The sequence below is a fragment of the Phoenix dactylifera genome, unplaced genomic scaffold (genome assembly GCF_009389715.1).
Source record: "Phoenix dactylifera cultivar Barhee BC4 unplaced genomic scaffold, palm_55x_up_171113_PBpolish2nd_filt_p 002232F, whole genome shotgun sequence".
Lineage (NCBI taxonomy): Eukaryota > Viridiplantae > Streptophyta > Magnoliopsida > Arecales > Arecaceae > Phoenix > Phoenix dactylifera.
In genome coordinates, this window is record NW_024069491.1 from 1 (window position 1) to 24,933 (window position 24,933).

Genomic DNA, 24,933 nt, shown 5'->3' on the forward strand with positions numbered 1-24,933 from the left:
TTGTGATCCCGGGAAAACAATCGGGGAGGTTCTAGTCGGTGAGCCTGGGAAAACGACCGAGTTCGTTGTGCGCTCGTAAAACAACAAGTTGGGTTGTGAGCTTGTAAAACAACCGGCTGTAATCGGTAGGATTATAGTGAAATTCCCAAGAGGTCTTGGGGAGTGGATGTAGGTGCTGGGTGCACCGAACCACTATATGTCCTTTGTGTTTGTAATGCCTCTAGTTATTGTCTAACTAACACACTTACTTACTTAGATAAATTGCTTGCTTAATTCTTATCCGCACATCCTTTAGTTGCAAGCATATTTAATCAAGGTCGAAGTCTATACATCAAATCCTTGCTAAGTTTAACTTTCACTGTGCATCTCTACAACTTAGCATAGTTAATCAAAAGTTTTAGAAGTAGCATAAAAGTTTTAAAAGACCCAATTCACCCCGCCCCTCTTGGGTTGTATCTACTGGGCAACAGATATTTTAGTTATTTTTAATTTTAAACCACTAATTTTTTGACGGCGTTAGATGGTGTGAGCACATATGCAAGAAAAATAGAAAATAAAGGATATACACGTAAAGCAAATATTTTTTAAGGATATACGTGCAAAAATCAATTTAGGAGGATTTTAATGTAAATTTTAATATTTAGAAAGATATGTATGTAAAAAGATTTTTTGTTTAACGTACGGCTTATCCTCAGCAAGATTTTTTTTTTTTAACGTACGGCTTACCCTCGGCTTGACCCGAAAAGAAGGGGCTGAGAACTCCAAAGAGTACTTACAATTATAAAACATATCAAATTATTTAAATAATTATATTTTTAACTTTTATTTTTTTAATATTATTATATTTAATTATATATATATATATATACAATTGTTTATCTCATTTATTATTTTATTAATTTGGTAGAATGATATTATGGTATGAATATAATCTTAAAATATCAAAGTTTTTCAAGCATGTAATACCATTTTTTTATTAGAAAGCTCATAATATTTTAACTAATTATTGATTCCTATGAAATTATCGTATAATGTTTTCATGGAAAAGGAAAATAAAAATTAATATTTTTATAAGATTGGAAGGTATTTTAGAAAGCTAGTATAAAATTTTCAGGTTTATTAGTTTTGTAGTGAAAATAAATTTTGCAAACAGTTTTTTTTTTGGCATCCAAATATATTTTAAAAAATAAAGATGAAAAATTCTGGTAAAATGTTTCTCCGGCGAATGAGGGCTGGAAAGATTATATAAATGGTACGTTGTGGAGGTGACTTTCTTTTTAATGTGGTGTTAGCTAAAATGACTACTTGTACTTGCTTTTTTTTTGGAACAAATGGCTACTTATACTTCAAAATTTTATTGATATCAAACTACAAAAATCAAATGAAAAGGCTCTTCTATATTCAAATGAAGAACTAATTTATTCTTTACATAGAAACTCTTAAATGCATATTCTAAATTTATTATTTTTGCGTGGCATGTTTAGATTATTTTTTTTTTTTTTTGCTAAAGCAGTTTAGATTAATTTCTATTTCACGTTTCTTTTATTGATGGGGATATAGGCTGATAGTACATACTTCTTCGTCAAAAGGGCAATCTCTCATTTACAAATCAACTTCTTGAAGGTAACTAAGCAGCTGATGTCAGCTCTCTTTCTGAATTTTTTCTTGAGGGCTCTTGCTGTCACCAAAACAAAACAAAAAAATCCTACCTATAAATAATATTTCTTAACTGCATCCTTCGATTTCAAGAAATAGATTTTATAAGACAACAAAAACCACTCGCAAATATTTATTTTATTATATAACTCAAAGCCTTTAAAAGCTGGAGTCTCATATCAACTTTTTCAATATGATCCTATATTTAAGAGAATAATATTTGGAAGATTGAGCTCCTTTGTGTATCATTACCACACTTCCACCTACATGCTATTCCCATCTTAAGTAAATAAATGTCACATATTTTTGTTAAGGGAGAGAACTAGGAGAAGTTCATCCTTTAAAAGCTTCATAATGCAATTTAGATTTTATCGAAATAGTATAAGGTGATTTTAACTGGATACAACCATCATCTCATGTTTGGACACCAATTATGAATAATGATAGTATGCCAAGAATGTAAATTTGCATTTTGTAACTGTGCAGGTTTTCTAGTTTGCCATACCATTTATTATCATAATATTTGTAGATTAAGCAATCCAGATTATTTCACTTTGTGCATCATTTTTTACTATAAGATATATGATAGAGGTCTTATATGGATTGAGGATGAAGAGTTTTGGGAGTGGTGGTCTATGATTTCGGTTGTTAATCCTATTAAGGGCATGTTTGGATGATTGGACTGAAAACTTTAGAGGATTCGTGAGTTGCCTCAAAACCTATCAAATTGGATAGAGAGGTTAAAAAAAAGCAAATAAACCTGGAGACTGCAAAAGAGATTCTTAGCTGAGATGAAGTTTCCAGTCTACAATCTTGGATTTCCTCAGCAGAAGAGGAAGAAGGCATAAGACCCATGGTACCAAGCACATCATTAACTTCCTTCTCCAATGCAAGCAGAGCTTGAATAAATGACTGCTGCTTCTTCTTCACCTATACAAGTACGGAATCAGATTACAAGAGCAATTTTAGCCTATGAGTAGCAGAGAACTGGACATTCTTGGGCACAACCACTCTAATTTAGATAATGTAACAATAATACCTCTGCATAAAGATAGATGAGAAGAACAATACCTTCAAGTACTCCTTCAAGGTACTGTTTATGGCCTTTTAACAGTTCCATCGGATCATCCAAAACGACAGTGGGTGTGCAAGTCACCTGACATCGAAGCCAAGAAGTTGGCCATTCTGGAGGACTTGGATTAAAGAGAGCGAGTTGCTTAGAGCATTCCGAAATTTATTATATTTTGATTCTTTAAATGTATTCATATTAGATGGTATAAGTATAGTTCATCTGCTGTAGCAAATAAAAAAGAAAAAGTTAGATATAAATCAATGGTTGTCTGAGAATATATAACCTAACCAATACATTAAGGGTGCTTTACATAGCTTTGATGATATTATACTATATTAATTAATATAATATCTTCATTAAATTTAAAAGAAGATTTGAATTAGAATAATATTTAACTAAATAAATTTTTATGAAGAATCCGATAACAGTCATTATTCTCATTATACAAAGCCATATGGTTCTTACATGTGCATGATACCCAGAATCTTGAAGTGGGAGGTGTTAGATTTAATGAAATCTAACATCAAACTAGAGAGATTAATAAATATTTATTTATCTCGGTGAAGACACTCGAGCAAACATTGTAGGGAAACTTAATATTATAATAAGAACAATCTTTAAAAATATTATTTTGATAAAATGGCGTATGTTTTTAATTTAAACGTTGGAAGCATGGTCGAGTGCGGAAGAGAACTAACGGCCTCCGGATGCTCGCGTCCCAGCGACGGAGGAGAAGAAGAATAATCCCCTCCAACGGTCAGCACCGCCGTCTCACGTTCTCCGCCTCCACTCCCCGGCCTCCCTCTGCAACCACCGGCGACGCCTCCTCATGGACCCGCGCGATCCGGTCCTCGGTGGAGCTCGGCCGCTTCTGCCACGCCGTAGCCCTCTACGCCCGCATGCAGCGCACCGGCCACCGCCCCGACCCCTTTGCCGCCTCCGCAGCTCTCAAGGCCTGCGCCCGCCTCCCCTCCCGCCCTCGCCACCGCCATCCACGCCCAGCTGCACAAGCTCGGCCTCCGCTCCCACGTTTACCCGGAGACCGCCCTCGCCGACTTCTACTCTAAGCTCGACGGCCCCGACGCCGCCAGGAGGGTGTTCGACGAAATGTCCGTGAAGAATGTCGTCTCCTGGAATCCATCCTCTCCTCCCGCATAAGAGCCGGAGAGTTGGGAGCCGCCCAGAGGGTCTTCGATGAGATGCCAGTGAGGGACGTGGTTTCCTGGAACTCGATGGTCTCCGGGTACGCCAAGGCTGGGGACATGGACCGCGCTGCTGCTCTTTTCCATTGCATGCCCGAGAAGAACCCTGCCTCTTGGAACGGGATGATAAGCGGGTATATAAATCGCGGGAATATGGCAATGGCGAGAGAACTGTTCGATGAAATGCCCGTGAGAAGCAATGTTTCCTGGATCACGATGATTTCTGGTTATACGCGGAGCGGGGATGTTGAATCTGCAAGGGAGCTATTTGACAAGATGGAAAGGAGGGATCTTTATGTGTGGAATGCGATGATCGCTTGTTATGCACAGAACGGATGCCCCAGAGAGGCGCTTCAGTTGTTCAACAGGATGCGGAAGCCTGATGTGGGCGTGCAGCCTGATGAGATGACCTTTTCTAGTGTCATATCGGCTTGCTCGCAGTTGGGGGACTTGAAATTTGGGTTGTGGGTTGAAGAATATATGTCTTCTATTGGGATCGAATTGGATGATCATTTGAGTACTGCTCTTATAGATTTGTACTCAAGTGTGGAGGAATGGACAGGGCTTTTGTGCTTTTTGATGGGTTGAAAAAGAGAATTAGTGTCTTATAGTGCAATGATCTTGGGATGTGGCATAAATGGGAGGTCTTCGGATGCAATTAGTTTGTTTAAAGAGATGTTGGATGCAAAAATAACACCAAATGCTGTAACCTTTGTTGGGCTTCTGACAGCATATAGTCATGCTGGTTTGGTGGAGGAAGGGCGCAGATGCTTTGCTTCAATGTGGACCAAGCATAAGATTCCACCCTCGGCCGATCACTATGCAGTTATGGTAGATCTTCTTGGTCGGAGTGGAAGGTTGGAAGAAGCATATCAGCTGATTAGGAAGATGCCGATGCGTCCCCATGTTGGTGTATGGGGAGCCTTGCTTCTTGCTTGCAGGTTGCATGGCAATGTAGAGCTTGGGGAGCTTGCTGCTCGGAATTGCTTTGAGTTGGAGCCTGAAGCAAGTGGGTATTATGTCCTCCTGGCTAACGTCTATGCTGAAGCTGGAAAATGGGACAAGGCGAAGAGACTAAGGAAGATGATGGTGGAAAAGGGTTAACTAAGATCCCAGGGTTTAGCTTGGTGCAATCCACATGAAGACCCTTCTGTTCGAACACAGTAGGATCGCTGTTATGCTGCGATTCAGAGTTAAAAAATGCTTGATGTTGATGCATTATACTGTGATTTGTAAAGCCAATGACATTTCATTGGAGTAAGGCTGGCATGGTTAAGGTATGGAATCCATGAACAGCAGGTTCAACTAAGTGCTAGCATTTAGCTACATCAAACACTTCTCAGGTATTCCTTGCTTGAAATCTAGATTTTCATGGCTGATTACCACTTTAATGGAGGAATTGCATGTCTTGGCTGAGTATATGAAATGCATGAATTGCTCCTTGAGTTGATTTAGCACCGTCAAATTGTGGGATTGTGAAGAGAAACATTCACTGGCTTCTTATATGGGTATTATAATGTTGGCTGCCTTCACCGAATAGCTTTGGTGTCTTTTAACTCCGCATTGTGATCTCACATTGCCATTGACAGGGGATACTTCACAAATTGATTGGAGGAGTACTTGGAGCATACAATTGAGAATGTTGGGAACAGGAACCTTTGGGTCCTTTGATCGTACAATTGTGGGCACTGTTTTTGTCATACATTCATCTTGACATGATTTTTTCGACACCAGAAGCTGTTTGAATTGTTAGGTATGTTATATCTGAGTATTAACTCGGATGATTTTGAGCTTTGTTTTCCATTGTTTCCAAGACTTTAATATCTTAAACCTGCGTATGAGTTCAATGAAGCTGTTCTTAGCCCAATCCCAACAGGACATTTGGGAGACTGTTTTCTTGGTTAGTTAAGTGTAATATCTTACTTGTAAATAACTTCATGCATCTTGCGCCATATGTAATAGCTAATATTATCACTGACGAAAAGGAGCTCCAGTTTGTGAGATTAATTGTTGTTACATATAGGCGCCTGATTTGCCAACTCTTTGAAAATGCCAAAGAGAAGTGGAAAGTTACAATTAATGAACCTTGAATTTTAAATCTCAACCCGACCCGTATTTGACTTGTCATAAGCAGGTTTGGGTTTGGGTTAAACGGGTTCGGATCATGAAGAGGTCGACCCATTTAACCGATTTAATATTCAGGTTGGGTTTGAGTTTCAAATATATGATCTGTTTAACCCATTTAATGCATTTAATATTAGGTTTGGGTTGGGTTAGATATCCGCTTAATCCATTAAATCCATTTAAAACTTATTTAACCTGTTTAACCTATTTCTGTCCTATTTAACTCGACCCACTCAACATGTTTAACCCATTTAAATCCATTTGACCTGTTAAAAATCCACTCAACTTATTTAATAAATTGGTCGGGTTTAGATTGGAATTTCTGATCTATTTAATAAACAAGTCTGTTCGAATTGACGAATTTTTAATCTAACCCGCAACCAACTTGATCCATATCCGACTCGACCTGATTGCCACCCTACCCCTGCCCCCTAATTGTTGGTATACATTGAGAAACCAATTACTACGGCTATCTAAATCACTAAAGCATTGGAACTTCTGCTTTCTTGGTAGTTCTCAAAGACCAATTGCAACTTTTGCTTATGCTTGATTTTTTGCGAGAAAAGTGTCCCTGAAACTCTCTTCTTGTCAAGTTGAGATCATGTTAGTAACTAGATAGCAGTATGTGATACAGCTTTGTTACTACAGGCACGATATGCGTTTCAATTTCATTAAGCAGTCAATCATTTATATTTTTATTTATGTACCATCAATCTAAAATATGATTGTGAATTACTGTTAAGCCTCTCTTGAAGCACTGATCTGAGTGTACCTACCTCAACCCATATCAGGCTGCTTCAGTAGTCTTGGAAACTTTTAGTGTCAGAAGAAATTAAAATCAGTCAGCTTGGTTAGAGACCAACACAAGCTGTTTGGGAATTGGTATTGCATGAATGCATTTGCTCGGAAGCAATTCCAGGATGGTTATGCAATGCCAGATGCAAATAACACAACAATCAGACTAGTAATGGAAGCAATAATACAATGTGCTCAGAAATGAACATACAAACTATTAATAGAGAGAACTGATAAGTACCTTCAAGTCAATTTCTCCTTCAACACCTTATGCAAGCTTCATTGGACTTATTGCACTCAGGACATGCTCTTATTTCCAGCTAACTTTATGCAGTCCTTTCTGCTTGATACCTTCATGATCATTCATACAATCTCTAACAATACATGCTCTAGTAAAGTTTGCTGCAGAAAACTGATACACTAGCATCTTATACTTGTTTACGAATAACCATATGAAACGTAAACGAGAAAAAGGAAATTAGGAATAAGAAGTACTCAGCAATGTACTTGGCTTCGTACTTCTAAGGCCATATCCACATGACGATAGAGATCCATGATAACTTCCCTACTGGTAAGAGAGGAAACATCAGAAGATTGCTGTCTGGAAAAGCAGGAAAGTAAAGACACAAAATTTAATTTATGACTTTCTAACCAACTTAGGAACATATATGTCCCCTCGCAGCAAAAAACAAAAAAACAAAAAAAAAAAAAAGCCCTAAACCATTCTCTAAAGTGACAAATGGCAGCATCATACATATAAAAAGAGTTCCAGTGTTCAGGATGCAGTTCTAAGCTCTCTACTTAAAAAAAAGAAGAAGAATATAGAGTAGAGCGAAACTGAAAATTGTCTGAGAACTAATAAACAATTAAAAACAACTCAGTTGCATAGGTGGAGGGTTAAGCAATGTATGTGACACAGTCATCATGATCAAGGATGGTGAAAATTGGACATAAGAGACAAACTTGATCGCTTTCCGGCGGATTATGAAGGGCTTCGTAGTTCCTTAGCTCACAGAGAGTGAAAGCTGAAAAAAACATAAATGAATTGCATCAACTACTAAACTTAAACTCCAGCCTAGTTATCAATCATCCTCCTCCAGAATATATAGCTGCTGTGAGGTTACTCATGTAGCCAACAGAGAGACCAACCAGTCAGAAGCCTGATCTTCCACCTAAGTGGCTAGGGATCATCTTTGAATGCCATGCATGCAAGAGGAAATCTTGAATTGAGGGACATGATAGATGGATTATTGGAACCCCAGGGCGATTGGTTCTTACTAGGGGAGCTGGAACTTCTTGCATATTGGTCCCTAAGGAAGCCATCTATCTCACAATAACCTTAGATATTGTGGACCACACACCCTGAATCGAATGAGATACAGGATGAGCAAAGTTGGCAATATGAAATGTATATAGAAATTAATTACCAAACACTGGTTTTGCGCAAACTATTTCTCATATGCATTTCTATGGAATAGATCAGTTGATCTTTCTAACCATCAGGCCATCACTGAATGCTTCTGCATTAAGTCGAGCCCCAGGCAAAAGCACATGCTTGGCCACCAGTCTAGGAGAGGTCACATTTGGTTGGGCACGCTGTAAAATTATCTTAAGCAGGTTTGAAACAAAAAAGTAGTCTCTCCGCATGTGGGATAAGACTGTATACATCCCCACAATAGCATGAACTTGGTACCGCCATTTTTTTTAATCAAAGGGCATGTTCGCCCTGTTGAAAAGAAAATCAGTAAGGGTATTGATCTCATGGTTGTTGGCCATTCATGGCCTATAAGAAAATTTCCCATGCTTCTCTTATTAAAATCTCCTGCAATGTTTATCACCTCACATAACTCAAGACCATCTTTCCTGAACTCCCAGTCGCCTCACCTCTTTGTTATAGGAAAAAGGTTCATCTCACTTCACAAGTGATGATATGCTACTCAGTAAATTGTTTTGGCATTTATATCATGTTGTAGCTAGAATTAAGAACGGAGGTCGATCATCAGAGGGCCAAGCTCTAAAGATAACCTTAGTGCAACAACATAACCCATACTTGCAGCACAACCAATTCTGTCATAACCTTCAATTTCACCTAAATTCAGGAATATAGTGCTATTTGCACTCCCAAGCACCTGCACATACTCTTTTCAAAACCTACACATGCAAACTTCTCGGTTGTGGCAAAGTATAGCATCGGCAATGTTTTTGAGAATGAATGCAATGCCCAAAATGCCGTGGTTCAAATTCTAAATATAGAGTTCAGATTCTGAATATAGAGTTCAAATTTTCTCAATATAAAGTTGCTACAGTTCAAACTCTAGATATGAAGTCCCGAAGGCAGGCCATGCAGGAAGGAAAAGAGAACGGTTAAAACTTGATAAAATGCCAATATAAATGACAAATTCTGGCCTTGTTCATATAAAACATGCATTACTTCAGTTGGTCTGAAAGAATCCATATCTCAAAGCAAAAGAACATGTTTGAGGGATGATAAAGGCTAAATCTGGGCAATCACCAAGGAAGGAGCACAGCTCCACCATGACAATGACATTGGAAGACCTCCCAGCTCTGAAAACTGAGTCACAGCTGCAGCCCACAATTATGTGACATTAGTCTTTCCTGAGATCTATAAATTCACGCCGTATACCTGATGCATTGACGACGACTATTTCCAGTTTATCTCCCTGTAAAATTATCACAAAGAGATGACAGTGAGATCAAAAAAAAATGTGCCCAATAAACCGTCAGCAATGAAGCTTTTGATAGCATGACAACAATGAAATGGATCGAAGTGCAAAATCTGTGAACCATACAGTGTATATATCTCTTTCGGTTGCAGATGCGAAAACATCTTTTACCAAATCAACTGCATCTGATTCTGATAGCGGTGTCACAGGATCCTGTTCAGATTTACAAGCGAACTAAAATCCTTGATAAAATATCTGATAACAAAGTTGATTGTTTGAGCTAAGCAGGAACCTTACCCTTGCAGGCAATAAGAGAGGACTAGGGGATTTAAGTTGGTTGTCCAAAACAGGAATGATGAGTGTTGACCCTGAGCCTTGGGCGCTGTACCCAACCCTTTCGTAGGACCCAACAGCATCATACGTAAACACACAGCCCTTCCCTGGTGAAAAGGGTTTGAAGGAATAAGCGACACAGAAAGCAAAAGCAAAGCAAAGCACAAAAATGACCGACCATACCTTCATTGTCAAGTCCACCTAGAACATTGAAAGCATAATATGGAAAGAAACGTTTGTAATAAAGGTATTTGAGAGGAGTTGAGCCATTGCAGGGGCAGCTCATTTGTTGTTGTGTTGATGCTGATAGATCTGCACAATTGCCAGAATTAAATAAAAAGGTGTTGTGAAAAAATCCTACTTTACATATCAAGTATTGAAGGTACGAAGAGAAAAGATTCAAGACCATTGAAGGCCAAGGTGCCGCAGGAGTATAAATACTTGATCTATTATATGTTAATATATCTAGATCCCGCAAATCTTTTAAAAAAAAGCAGCATTTGATGTGGAGTAAACATTAAGAACACACAATACAAAATTATATGCGGTGACAAGATTCTTAATTACAAGACAGCATGGGAAAAATCAAAACAGTAGACAAGCACCTAATGAACCTTGACATCAAACCCATATTCTTAAATAATTGTCTATTAGAGACACCATATTGCAGCAGTATAAACTTTTTTTTTTTCAAAGAAAAAACTCTATAATAGGAACCACCTTGTTGACCCCCTAATGGATTTTGATGAATACAAAACACTAGAGTAATAATTCCATTTATCTTAACAATTTACTTGAGGATTCATGTGTTTAATTAAAGATATGGTTAAGAATGTCTAGGCAAGTTTCCATAATTTATGAATTTATTGAAGAAGTTTGAGCTGAAGAAAACAGATCAGGGACAGCCGAGACGTCTCCGGAAGTCTCAGAGACGTCTCTGGCACAAACAGGAAGAACTGGCACGACTGGAGACGTCCCCTGGCACCTGCCGAGTCGTCCCCGCGATAGCGGAGTCGACTCTCTCAGTAAGCGGAGTCGACCTCTCAGAAGCGGCAGAAAGGCCGATTTCAAGTGATATGCCGCGAGTCGTCTCCACAGTAAGCGGAGTCGTCCCCGCAAGTAAAAAGTAAACCTCCCCGAGTCGTCCCCGGAGGTAAGCGGAGTCGCTCTCTCAGGGTTTTCCAGAGGATGTCTTTTCGGTGTTAAGGCAGCGGAGACGTCCCCTGAAAGAGCGGAGTCGACTCTCTCAGAGAATTCCAGAAGACATGTTTTCGGAGATATAACAGCGGAGTCGACCCCGAAGCAGCGGAGTCGTCCCCATGCAAAAAGCGCAAACAAGCCGAGACGTCCCATAAAGCGCCGAGTCGACCCCAAACAACGTCAAAAGTAAAATTTACAGCCGAGACGTCTCGCGTTGAAGCGGAGACGTCTCCAGAGCGCCTGGGACGCGACTGACACCTTTTTGCAGGATGTTTTGAATTTCAAATCCCTTTAACTTATCTCTAACGGCTATATTTGCTTTTTGGGCTATAAAAGGGACCTCTTAAGTGCTTCTCAATAACTTCTCACCAACCCAACACAAGATCATTCAAGAGAGAAGCAAGAGAGAGAGAGGTTCAAGGGAGTTAATGCATTCAAGTGAAGAAATCAAGTGCCTTCAAGCTTCCCAACTGATTTCAAGCTCGACTACTCTCTTCCGCTCAGGATTCAAAGCTCACACTCAAGCCAACGCGATCCACATCGGAAGAACCATCATCTCCCACGCTTCCAACGGCTAAAAGGGTTCTTCCGGGTTCTATTGGTTATCATTGTTATATTGGCTTATTTAGAGCTTTTAAATCCTTGTAAAACTTTTTCAATATGTGCTTGTTCCAGTCAAGGGACTTGGAACAAGGGAAAGGCGTCCCAAGCCTAGGTTAAATTGGGGTTATAGGGTTCGTGTTAGCCCGGTGTAAAACAACGAGTTGGGTAGTGCACTCGCAAAACTACCGGACTGTAATCTTGGATTATAGTGAAATTCCCAAAGGTGCTTTGGGGAGTGGATGTAGGAGCAGTGGAAGCTCCGAACCACTATAAAACCTCGTGTTTGCGATTGACTGTTCTCATCCCTCCATCTTTACTTTAGTTCATACATTGCGTGTTTTATTTTTTAAATAGTCAAAAAGTTTTAAAACACCCAATTCACCCCCCTTGGGTGACCATCTCTGGGCAACACACCTAATTTTCTTGATAGTCAATAGTAGCCACCATATGAATAACCAGTTTCAGCTAAATGCACCCAGTTATAGAACTATATTTCAGTTACTATATCATGGTACATCAAATTATATTGAAGATAAATACACTTATATATCCATACATATCTCTCTCATAAATTTAAGAGTTATGCTGCCATAACCACCATCATTCACAGTGTATCTGAAGAGCCATTAGATCACCATCAAAAACTGATAGGATATTGCTTGTTCAGACCACAACATCAGATGAACTCAAATGGAGGATCACAACCATCCAGCATGAGCATTCTGGACGCATTGCAAGACATCACCTTGAAAGATTCACAGGTCAAAAAGTTAACATCCTAATATTTTCAGCTACAATCATGTCAGAATGGAGACCCTACAGACAAATTGGTTCTGTAGACAACGAACGACAACTAGAAATATAAGAAGCAAACCGGAGCATTTTTTTGGGTCATGCTCTGAAAGTCAAAGTGCAGAATCACTGTTGTATTATGGATAAGAAGATTACTAAGAATAGAAAAAGAGTTACTTGAGGCAATTTACCTCTCCTAGTTATCAAAAACAGACGAAAACGAAATGTTGCATAACTTTGAGAAAGACCCTGATGGTATCATACCAGCAAGATGGATGGAGTTGCACAAAAATAGGTTAATGGTCCAACCAGTAAGACGAGAATTCTAATGATTCATCTTATACATAAATATATGCCCGTGTAAGCTTCAAATATAAGGTTTACAAAGGCCATGCCCCTAAAAATAGTCCCGAACCATTGGCTCAAGCAAAACCAACTCTTGGTACTTTTGACTAAATAAAATAAATAGAGGACATATGACTTGATCTTTCATGAATTTTTCATGGAATGTAAAATCAGTTAAAGCTTATTATTTTGGCTCATAGATTTGACACAGGTTGACATCACAAGCACCATAATCACCAAAAGAACAGTGAGGACATATTCTGCAGACTGACCCTGGCTTGTGTTATCCCACAATTCCACCAAACATACCTGCAGTTTATACTTCTCTTCATTAAAAATACAACTATACTGGCTTCTTCAAGACCTTGTGAATGGATGGTTCTTGAAAAGAGGATAAGGTTATAAACTCCTTAACAACCATTTCTACCACATATGAAGCAAGAGTTTAAGGGATTGTCGTCTTTCACCTGAGACCTTTTCTTTTTGAATAATATCTGATATCTGAAGGTCATGCCCTAGGATCAAGCCCGATACTGAAAGAAATGATAAAATCTGAGTTTTTGCACTAGCAGCACTTTGGCCTTAGTTACTTCAACTGGAAGCAGGAGAGGGTTCGGTTGCAGGTGCAGCGAAGCAGGTCTCTCAAAAAACAAAAGAAGCTTAGGCAGAAGGTGTGGGAATCTCTTGAGAGACTGGGAAGCAGAGTGCAGCACCTTAGGCAGGATATTTCGGCTATTATGGGTCTGACACATCAGATTTCTAAGAGCTTGCACGAGGGGCAGCAGCATATCTCAGCAGAAATAGAGGCATCACAAAATGACAATTCAAAAGAGTGGCCAAGAACAAGGACCAACATGAACAGATATACATTAGTGGTAACCATCAGAATTAGGCTTTGCGGATCATTCTTTCTCCAAAAGCTTCACCTCTGAGCTTTAGTTCCATGGAATTTTTTTTCTTCTCATTTTACCTTGAGGAACCTTTGTACCAAGAATGCCGAACTGACCTGAACTAGGTGGTCTGCCCGAACCGAACCACACCAGCCCAGATGGTTCAGCCGTTCGGTCGGTTCCTTTATAAAAGCTTCCCCACCCTTTCAATTGAAGCTTTGAGATCGCTCGTGCTCTCTCCCTCCCTCTTCATCGACCGACACCTCTCCCCTCTTCAACGATGCCGACCATGCCTCTCTCTCCCCTCTTCGAAACCCTAGTAAACTGTCTCTCCCTCTCTCTATTTCTCAAGGGTTCCACATGCCCCCTCTCTTCTCCCTTCTTCCATCTCTATTCTCACCCCATCTCATCTCTCTCTCCTCTATCTCTCTCTCTCCATGGTTGCCTCCTCTCCCTCCCTCCTCCGCTCGCCGGTGATTGCTGCCCCCCCCCAAATTTGAAACACTAATTTAAAAACCAAAATAAATTTCTCGCTTCTCCATCTGGTGCTAGGGTTAGGGTTCCTCCCCAACTGAAACCTAATTCCTTCAAACAAAACCCCCTCCTCTGGATTCGTGCCATCAAACCGCCGCCGCCGCCGACCCAATCCAGCGATTTCTGAAGTGGGACTACAAGTTGGGTTCATCTCCAATATCAATTCCTTCTCCATCTCTCTCCGAGAACACCTCCGCTCCATCTTAGCCCTCCAGGACGAGCACAAGTGGATGTTCCGCCTCCACCTCAACGCCCTCTGTCGTTCTTCTCCCTCCGCGAGCCTCATTGGTCCAAAAACCACTACCTCCCCCAATCAACTTCCAATCCATCTGTTACTACTCGAAGCCCAACTGCAAGCCCAAGCTCCACGCCCTCGACAAGGCCGAGCACGACCTCCTCGCTATCTATGACCATCTCAGCATCCCCCTTTGGCCTCTCTCTGATGGTGAGTCCTCTCTCTCTTCCCCCTCCATCTCCTTCCTCTCCATCCCTCTCCTCTCCCTTCTCGTGGTTCGTATCGCATTGATCGCTGGCTGGCACACCTGTTGATACTGATTCTTCCAACCTTTATACATTCTTTTATGAATCAACCAGCCGACCTTGGAGTTCCACTTGTAACAAACAACTAGAGAACTCCATGTAGATGTTGCACCCACCCTGGCAAGCAAACACTACTCACAAAGCAGGCAGCAACAACCATGAGAAATGACGACAACTTATCTCGACTTTTCTTTTATTTTCTCATGCAAAATCTCTCTATTTCCCCCTCAGTCTATCACCTTAACAATTAAAGTTTCCCTTTTCTATCCTAGTAATCTTCTCTACGTATTATCTAACATGTAGCTTATTGCCAGTTCTCGAAAGAAAGAAATAATTTTACCCATGTATAGGTATGCACCTATATGCTATGCGTTTTTGTCCCTGGAAAGGGCAGCAGCAAAAGATAGTCATACTTCGATTGTTCTAAAAGTTCAAGGCAGGTTGGCACCATGCTTAAAGTGTATTAGCCTGGCAACCCACCAATACTATCATTGCTATTTTAGTATCCTATTAAGTAGAAGGTTTGGTATCAGCTTGCATTTATGAAGCTGGCTCAGATAAAACAGTTTTTCTGGTGCAGTCAAGGTTAGCATTCAGCAAATGATGTGCTCTACTCAATCATTTTATCATTTCCCTCATCAAGAACATGTAGAGTTGTAAAACCGATTAGCATACAACAACTTCTCACTTGAATGTTATGGGTCTATTCTAAATTGTTCCATAGTCAATGCTTTGCAGCTTACTGTCTCGTATATTCTTGTAATTTATCACAGATATTCTTTACAGCATCTTTTCTGTATTTTTCACATGTACCTGCACTAAATAACGTTACAAGGATTATGTAAACCATGAGTCAAATATAGCATAATGCTGATTTCAGTTTAACTTATCTTTTGTAAAGTTGTGCCTAAAAATGGACACCAATTCCCATAGCAAAGTTTTGCCTTCTTTTTTCATCTAGATGTTCCAAAGAAACCTTAGGAGGTTCTCCTTTGTTGGATGATTTTAATTTACACAACCAATGAGCTCTGTTTCCCTATGTGCCAACTGATCTTATATATTAACTGATAAACCCCTCTCTCGCTAAGAGCAACTATGACCAAGAATATAACATCAATAATGTTGATGTAGAAAGACATTCTCAAAACATGGTGGATCATGATTTGATTCATCAAGCTAACTGATACAAAAGGGGCAAGGCCTGTAGGTGACACTGATTTAAGGCACTCAACAAAATCACAATGACCGGATACAATTGTATTCAACAAACACATTGCTGATCCAACTGCTGAGTAGCCACACATATGCCGCGCACTCACATGAATGCACCCATGCCCACCAACCACAAAAGCCAATGGAGGTAAAGGAAAAGCAAAGGATTGAGAACAAAAAGAAATTAACAATGATGATGAAACAACATATAGTCTGCCTAAGGTCAAAACTTCATGAAAGTTGCTTCTTGTGACCCCAAATTACAATCACATCCTTCTGCAATCATATCTAACATAATAAGTTTCCACCATTGTCATCTTTCTCTTGCTGGCTTGCCACATCTAATTTTGCTCAAATCAAAAAGACCAATATCCACATCTCTACAATTTCATGATAAAACATGGGTCATCTTTATTATAAAATCAATATTTCCGAAGTGGAGGCAGGAAGGTAATAGAGCAAATGGACTTACACGCCAATTCTCAAGAAATAAGGTGGATGTTTAACAAATTTTTTTTTTTTGAAGAAGTGTATTGATATTATACACATGCATGCATGCACGCACAAAAAATATGAGTTGGACTACAAACTTTATATTAACTCCTTGTGAAAGGAGTAAACAATTATAAATCAATGATAGACCATTCAAATTGAAGATCCAAATTATGGAACATAATCTACACTGCGAAAAAAAATACCTAGAAACTAAAATCCTCCTATTTTAGTGGTCTCTAACCTATGCATCAAATCAGTATAAAAATGAACGGTATCAATTGTTCTAGTATGGTAAAATACGTAATAAGGACAAATAAATTGAAAATCCACATTATGAATCATGATCTACATATCTTAAAATATGGCTAGATTTAAATTCACTAGATTTTAATGATCAGATTATAGCAAAACATAGTAAAACCATCCATTTTGACATCTACTGATGATTAGGTTAGAACCATCGAAACATATGAATTTTGGTTTATAAGCATTTTTCTAAAATGCAGATCATGTCCATAGTTTGGATCTTGAATTTGAATATTGTATCTTGGTTTTAAATTGTTGACTCCTTTTCCAAAGAGTTAACATGATGTGTAGTCCAAGGTTTGCAATCCCAGTGCAGGATGCTAATATTGATACATTATTGATTTGGTACGGTACACACTCCATACCAAGCCAGCACCCAACCACTTTTTCCACTTTTATCATGGTACCACTTGAAACCTAGCGATACGAGTCAATATCGATAGGTATGGTATGATATGCACCTCGATTTTGGGAGGTACTAAGCGATACAGTAGGGTTTGAGGTGGTACAGTTGGTTCGAGGCCTATACGGACCCAGATGATATTTCGTGAGGGTTCCAACCTGATATGGAAATGATACATCCTAAACCAAGCAGTTTGGGGTGATACGACAAACATTATCGTCCAAATCTCTCTCTATATATAGGATTGATAATGGGCCATCTCAAACTGACCCACTTCAGGCCCAGGCCTAGCCCCCAAAAAAATAACTACCAGTTCAGGCCCAAAGACTTCAATCCTAGTCTTGGCAGGGCCTGATTGACGGTCCAAATCATGAGGAGGCATCTCGAGCCCACACGGTAATGACCTACTTTTGGACAACGAACTCTTCCTCTGTTTAGCCAAAAAAAAAAAAAAGAACTCCTACCCTGATCCCCACCCCCACCTTTTCGCCATCACCCTTCTCCTCCATTGTCAGTCACCCACCTTGTCCTTTCCTCTACTGCTCACCATCACGGCTCCCTCCTCCATTGGTCATTGTCAGCCTTTCCTCGACTACTCACCACTCTTCTCCACCCCTCATCATTCCTCTTCTTTGCCACTTACCACCCTCCACTCCTCTCCACCACTCACCACTCCTTTCTTACCATCTCCACTGCTTGCCCTGCCCCACTGCTCGTCCTCTCCATCGCTTGCCGCCACCCTTCATCTCCCCACAATGACAGCAACCACCTCAAGTTTAGACTCACAAGAATGGAACAAGATAGGAGGAAGGAAAATAGAGGAACTAGGATGTATGTGTGTGTGTATGTATGTATGTACCTACATTACAAGGTTTTGCTTTTGTGTATGGACTTGATTATCATACCAAGCATTGGTAAGAACAATCTAATATTTCACATTTTAGATGTCCACAATGTAAAGGATTCGAGAGTTGCCTTTAAGCTTGATTATTGTCAAATATGTTAACAATGAAAATTCTAACACTATATATTCCGCTAGTCTTGAAGAACATATATCAAAAAGTTGCTAGCCTTGATATGACATCATGGTGTTCTTAATTACCTGTGTGTGCCTATATCTATATAGATTATAGCCTCAAGGCACCATGTAAAGCCTAACAAAAAGATGAGCCTTGGATAACGATTGTGCCTTCTTTAAGAATGATCAGCAGTTTCATAAGACACCACAGGTCTGACTATTATTGGAACAATCTTAAGCCTCATCTGCATGCAGTGATTGAACAATACTCAAGATGCACGTGTATGCTTCAGTCCACATTGTTCAGAAAAAAAGCTGTAAAAGACTGTAACGGATGAAGAATTGGTTGCAACAAATTATCAGAAATACATCTTTTTTTTATAAGTTTTCGTTCAATAAAGACTCAGGGATATCAACTTTACAACAGGCTAAGAAGTGTCAGAAGGAAAAGGGTGAAGACTCTCTAGAAATCTCAGGTATGTAAAATCCGATCTGTGAATAATTAGTATACTTGGAATCTGTAGATCCAATAAGCTAGAAGTGATAGAGTGTAGTTCATACTTTATATGACTTAGACTTAATCCTCATGGGCATCCAATGATGGAAGCATTCTCTATGCTTCAGCCACCAACGTCCAACAAATCAGAAACAAACTTCAAAGAAAATTTAGTGTGATCAAATATGATTGCAAAAGATTATTTAAGCCATAATTGTGGCATTTATTGTTTGATAAATATTTAATAACAAAAAAGCTTGAAATAATGATGCAAGTAGCTACAAAATTATTTTTAGGTACACCTCATCAAATCCATAAGGCTTCATACAGCTGAAATGCATAATGTCCAATAAGTCAAAATCTTAAAATCTTATATGCGAGAATCAAAAGTTTGGCATGAACATGGATATGCAATTCTCATGACAATATCTTTCAAATATTATTAAATATGTCTAATGGTCAAAAAAACACATGGAATTGCCTTAAGAATAGTTCAAATATGTAACAAGTAAATGGAGAATGCAGTATCATTAGAATCTTCTGGTAACTAACCAAGTGCCTAGCAGCCAAGTTTTTTTGCAAAGCTTTTATATCACCTTGGAATCCAGAAGATGCCAATACACATTTTTCTGCCCTATATACACGAACAAACAAAATAAAGTAATCAGGGTGGAAGACTCAAGAGTTTACAAAAAACAAATATAGCAACAGAAATATGTTCCTTTTCATAAACTAAAAAGCCACATAGTCACCTTAGGAGTAAAATAGAGATTCATCGCCCAAGTAAAACAGGTAAAATTAATCGCCACTCACTATTCACATAAGTGGAACCCATGTGAAGGCAGGGTTCTTTTGTTATGTCTCTTCACATTTCTCATTATTACTAAAGCAATGGCTCTCACTAAGCAAAACACCATAGATGCATGCGTCATACGATAGGGCTTCAAAGTTAGAGTCAACTCTGAGTCTTGGAATAGTAATATATTGCACTAAAATCAGTTTTTCGCAAAACTTTGATTGATTTATTGGTTCTTCTTCCATAAGGCAGAAGAAATTCTGACGAGGGTTTGTCCTTTGGATAACGGAGGAGCCACGAAAATAGAGATTAAACCCTCAGACCTCCTTTTTCAATTTTGTTCCAGATGTCAAATTTATGTCAGATTTAAAATTAATCCCACCAGTTATGAACCTACGATCAGATTCCATCAAAATAGCTGGGAAAGAAAGTTGATTCTCGCTAAGCCTGATTTACATCATTGATCCATTAAAATATGACTTGTCAAGGTATTCATAATATGGATCTTGAACTGAAGCACATAGAGAAGCACAAAATTAAAAACAAGTGCATGATTCCCATGGAACATTTGATCAAATAAATCAAGGAGTTTTGGTACAATTTTTGAATTTTCAGCAGCCCACATCAAAATCAATGCAGAAATTTCAGCACAAAAAGGATAACCAGTAAACATTAAAAAAAAATAAACTTGTCAACAAGTTGCTAGCAAGATGCAAGGAGATGATATTCTCTGGGAAGACAAATTGGATGGATGAACTGATGAACCGCAATGTAAAGTCCAATGATGCACAGTAATCATGAAGGCAGAAGGCTCAATCAACTGAAGATTTTATGGTTGAATTACTGACAAACAAAATCCTTAGGAGATTTTGATGCAACTCTAGGGTTTCTAGGCTCTTTAAACTAATTTGGAGGCTAAATTGCTATCAAAGTTTTCCAATTGCCCCCAGATATGACCAGTTGTTTAAACAAATCTCAATATTCTGCACATAATACTGGATGACCAGAAAGCAGAATCTATTAAAACTAGAATATGGAGCACTGGAATAAAGAGATAGGATCTAAATATTTGAAGCAAGAATGGAGCAGGAGAAAGATGCAGCAGGAGAAAGAATGGGGAAAAGCTGAACTAAAGGAATATGAAGAAGATAAAGTGTAAGAAAAGGTTAATCGTAAAAGACAAAAGAAATAAGATGGCAAATAAATGTGATCACCATCTTGAAAGAAAAAAAAATAAAATCCACCGTTCAGGAGGGCACTTGCACAGAAATTATGACCCTTGAGAAATGCCAGTTATCAAATTCAAGCACTATTCAGTAAGGAAGTAGTGAGAAAAGGTACAAGAAAACAAAATAGACATATTCGACATTTCTTTCAGATTTTGGGTAAATATAGGTAATCTTTGCTAACACATAACCAACACTCTTAAGAAAAATGTAGCATGTAAAAGAAACAAAAATGTCTAATGATTTTAACTAGTTTTGCTTGAAATACTAAGTAGCTTAACTATTGCCCATACTCATTGTGCCCTAGGATGAATTATAAATAGATCTGCATGCTGTTTTAAACACATAAGAAGTCAGAAATAAATCATTGTCAGTAAAATTACGAGATGGCCCATATAAACCATCAAATTTAACTCCTTTTGAGGGGATTATTCGTTATATAAATTTTCTTCTGCAGCCAGTGGTTTCTTTCCCTGCAGAAAAAGTCCATTCGCGGCATAATCTTTATCTCTACAAAGCCAAAGTTAACCATTTCCTTTAACCTTCTAACTAAGCTCACATAAATTAGATGCGATCTTAATGAATTGGTTATAGATTACAAAATCCGTATCTTAGAATGCATAATGTGAAAAATCAAAACCTCAGCAAACAAAATAATCAAAATATTGCATCAAACCCTAAACTAACCACTGAAAAGATAACCAAATTTAATGAATATTACGAGCTTGAAATCGATTTAAAAAGAAGGAAGAGGAGAGGCGCTGTACAGCTTGCAGATCTTGGAGTAGTCGCGGGTGTAGATGCTGTATCCGATGGACAGCCTCGTGTCGGCGGCCACCACGCAGTAGTCCGCTCCCGCGATCGCTACGCATGTGCTGCGGATCAGACGGTCAATGTTAGGAGATGATTCCAAGAACAAAGAGAGGAGATGGCCGGAGAGAGGAAGGCGTTACCCTCCGTTGTTCTCGTACATCCAGTTCCGACTCAAAGCCATGGCGGTTGAGGTGGGGGGAGGAGGATGAGGGGATGAAACAGGGAGAGGCCTGAAACCGCTGGGTTTTGCTTGCTTTTGCTTCCCCTTCGCTAGGGTCTCGTTTCTCTCTTTTATTTCTTGTTGGGAAAGAAAGGTTTTGTTTGGGTCTGTATTACGGGTCGGATTCGGGTCGGACCTATGTCACATCCGAACCCAGACAGTATTCAGGCCATATTTTTTTTAAACTCAGGTCAAGTAGAAAACGAAATATCTAACAATCGAACTAGAATATTTATTGAAGAATCTTATAATACAGGCCAAGTATGATTGGCCATATAACAGCCATTTAATGGGCTTCACTATTAGTTTTTTTAAAAAATATACACTACTCCAATAGAAGGCAATGAATTCAAATTGGCCTTTAGGGCTCGTTTGGTTCGCGAGAAGTATTTTTCCTCCTAGGAATATAATTTCTGGGAAACAAATTCGTAGAAAGAGGGTGCCTAGAAAAGTACTTTTAGCATGTTTGGTTGACCATGGAAAAGTGACAAATTTTCAAAGTACTTATGTTTGGTTGGCCATCCACTTTCCTAGGAAAGTTATGTATAATTTCTATAATGCCCTTAATAAAAATTAGGTCTTTAATGCTGAAAGGTCTTTTTGGAAAAAAGTAAAAATAGAGTGATTCTCGCCTCATGGGAAAGTAACTTTTCCATGTTTCTCATGGAAAAGACTTTCCCATGAAATATGGGAATCATATTCCCATGGAAATACAACTTTCTCAGCTCTCTCCTTGGAAAACTCCAACAAAACAAGAGGCATCTCATTACTTTTCCGTTGACCACACTTTCCCCCTTCTTTTCCCACGAACCAAACGAGCCCTTAGTTTATTTACTGACTTGTGATTCCGCTTCCTCTGTAACACAACTCAAACAGCTCATGCCCCATACTAGTCAATAATATTTCGAAGTGACCGATACAACTAAGGTTCACTATTTCGATATCAAACCTCGTATCGGTGCCATATTAGCACTGTATCGATATATTACAAAACAATTTTTTTTGGCATACCGAATATTGGTCCATCATAGGGGTGGCAAAATATGACCCGACTCGCCAACCCGACCCGTGTTCGACTCGCCATAAACAGGTTTGGATTTGGCCTAAACAGGTTCGGGTCGTAAACAGGTAGACCCGTTTAACCTGTTTATTAATTGGGTCGGATACGAGTTTTAGATGTCTGACCCGTTTAAACCGTTTAACCCGTTTAACTGTTGGCAGGTTAAACAGGTCTAAACAGGTTAAACAGGTTAAATAGGTCTAAACAGGTTAAACGGGTCTAAACAGGTCTAAATAGGTCGGGTTGGGCAGGTTAAACAGGTTTAAACAGGTTAAACGGGTCAGATTGAGCAAACAGGTTAAACAGGTCGGGTCAGATTGGGTAAACAGATTACCTGTTTATTAAACAGGTTAAACGGGTCGGGTCGGATTACCTGTTTAATAAACAGGTCAGGTTCAGGTTGTAATTTCTGACCTGTTTAATAAACAGGTCGGGTTCAGATTTATGATTTTCTGACCCGATCCGTCTATGATCCGATCCGACCCGATTGCCACCCCTAGTCCATCATCTACATTAAATACTGATATGATATGGTATGTCTTATATCGTCTAGTTCGGACTGATACAATGAACTATAAATACAATCCTATCGATTTGTTATTTCAGGGCCGCAGCGGAGTAAAGTGGGAGTTGCAAAGAGGGAAGGAGGCAGGAGGGGTATTAGTTAGATGGACGAGCGTGCTGATAATAATGGTTAGATGGATCGTGGTAAGTGCTAGCAGTAATGAGAGAGGGTGGGAAATTGGAAATGGGTGAATGCTGGTAGCGGCGAGAGGGTAGGGAAATGGAAGCAGGCACGTGAGTGTGACCAAAGGAACTGGAAAAAGAGCATCTTTTGCATAAACAAAGGCGGCCCAATATATTTAGGGGCCTAAGGTGAACTCACTAAAAAAACATCTTTTTTAAAAAAATAATATTTTTTAATAAATACAAAATATTTTAAAAAATTATGTAAAAATAATTCATATGTTGTAGAGATGGCGTTTCTAATGGTATGTTGTAGACAATCCATACTTAAAAACTAAATTTGTTTTTTCAAGAATGGCAATAAGAGAGAAATTTTGAGACAAGGTATGGGAGGTTGGCATCAGGTGACAATCAACCAAAAAAAAAGAAACTGCATTAATACAGACCCACAGATCACACATATAGAGACCATGCAGACTCTGAAACAACAGTTTCAAAAGTTATCTGACTTCCTTGATCCAGCCTTTAGATAATCAATATTTATAAATTTGACTCCAATCATAATAAAACTTAAGCATTTGATCATAATTCATAACAACCGGCAATATCTGTAGCTCTTTTTTTTTCTATTGTTATGTTTTACAACCGGCTGATCTCATGTCGATGCCTTCAACTAGGAGGAAAAAAAATTGTCAGGAATTAAGTCCTCCTAATGCACTCAAAAATCAGCTTTTTCCGGAGGGAGAAGGGGAAAAAATCTTCCTCGAAGCGTCAAAATCGCAGCTTGAGCTTCCTTTTGACCCAGATGAGCATATATTGACACTGTGACAATAGAACGAACACATTACTAACAACAATTTTTCCTCTACTCCACGAGCTCCCACAAACTGCAATGCTAAAATTGCCGTCCATTCTACAGAGTAATCGCCGGTTTGTCCCAAAATTTCAAATAAAAAAAGGAAGAAAATTCATGCACACGACCGCTACCGAGCAAAGCGACGTGCTCCAATGTTCTCATCAGATGACTAATCGATTAGCAACATAAAAAGATGAGGGATAAAAGGAGGAATTTCTTGACAGACCAAAGAGGAGGAAGCAGGACCTTCTTCTCCATGGACTGCACGAAGTACGCCACCGGCACCATGAATCACTGCTGCTCTTCCTCCCCTTCTATCCCAACCTTTGTTCCCACGAACCCTTTGGGCGGCTTTTACTGTAGCTCTGCGGACTGCGGTGGGCTTTTCTTTGAGCTGGCCCTGTGATAAGGACTTGCAAAGTTACAAGCCAATGTAAATCTATATAAATAATATAAAAAAAATTCTATTATATATAGGAATTTAACCAACGTAGTTTCACATATTTCTTTTTACTATTTCTTGATCTTTTTATATAACCATTCTTTACTAAAATTTTACAAAATGGCACTTACTT

The 24,933-nt window shown here is 39.0% G+C and overlaps 1 protein-coding gene, 1 long non-coding RNA gene and 1 pseudogene across 3 annotated transcripts; 1 reads left to right on the plus strand and 2 right to left on the minus strand.

The window, feature by feature from the left end:
* Positions 1-3,167: 3,167 nt before the first annotated feature.
* Positions 3,168-5,349, plus strand: LOC120109466 (pentatricopeptide repeat-containing protein At4g22760-like). The gene is given in 5 exon segments (XM_039123226.1): positions 3,168-3,704; positions 3,706-3,857; positions 3,860-4,468; positions 4,471-4,519; positions 4,521-5,349. Coding segments are annotated over 5 exon segments (1,593 nt in total). The 5' UTR covers positions 3,168-3,435; the 3' UTR covers positions 5,035-5,349.
* A 3,750-nt stretch (positions 5,350-9,099) lies between these two features.
* LOC120109463 lies at positions 9,100-21,836 on the minus strand (annotated as a pseudogene). The gene is made up of 7 exons (XR_005510350.1): positions 21,676-21,836; positions 21,490-21,597; positions 19,253-19,334; positions 10,050-10,178; positions 9,831-9,973; positions 9,660-9,746; positions 9,100-9,530 (listed from the first exon to the last, which is right to left on the minus strand). The product of XR_005510350.1 is annotated as a proteasome subunit beta type-1-like (transcript).
* Positions 21,837-23,552: 1,716 nt separating this feature from the next.
* On the minus strand, positions 23,553-24,759 carry LOC120109464. The gene is made up of 2 exons (XR_005510351.1): positions 24,585-24,759; positions 23,553-24,324 (listed from the first exon to the last, which is right to left on the minus strand). It is a non-coding gene; the product is annotated as an uncharacterized LOC120109464 (long non-coding RNA).
* Between the last annotated feature and the right edge of the window lie 174 nt (positions 24,760-24,933).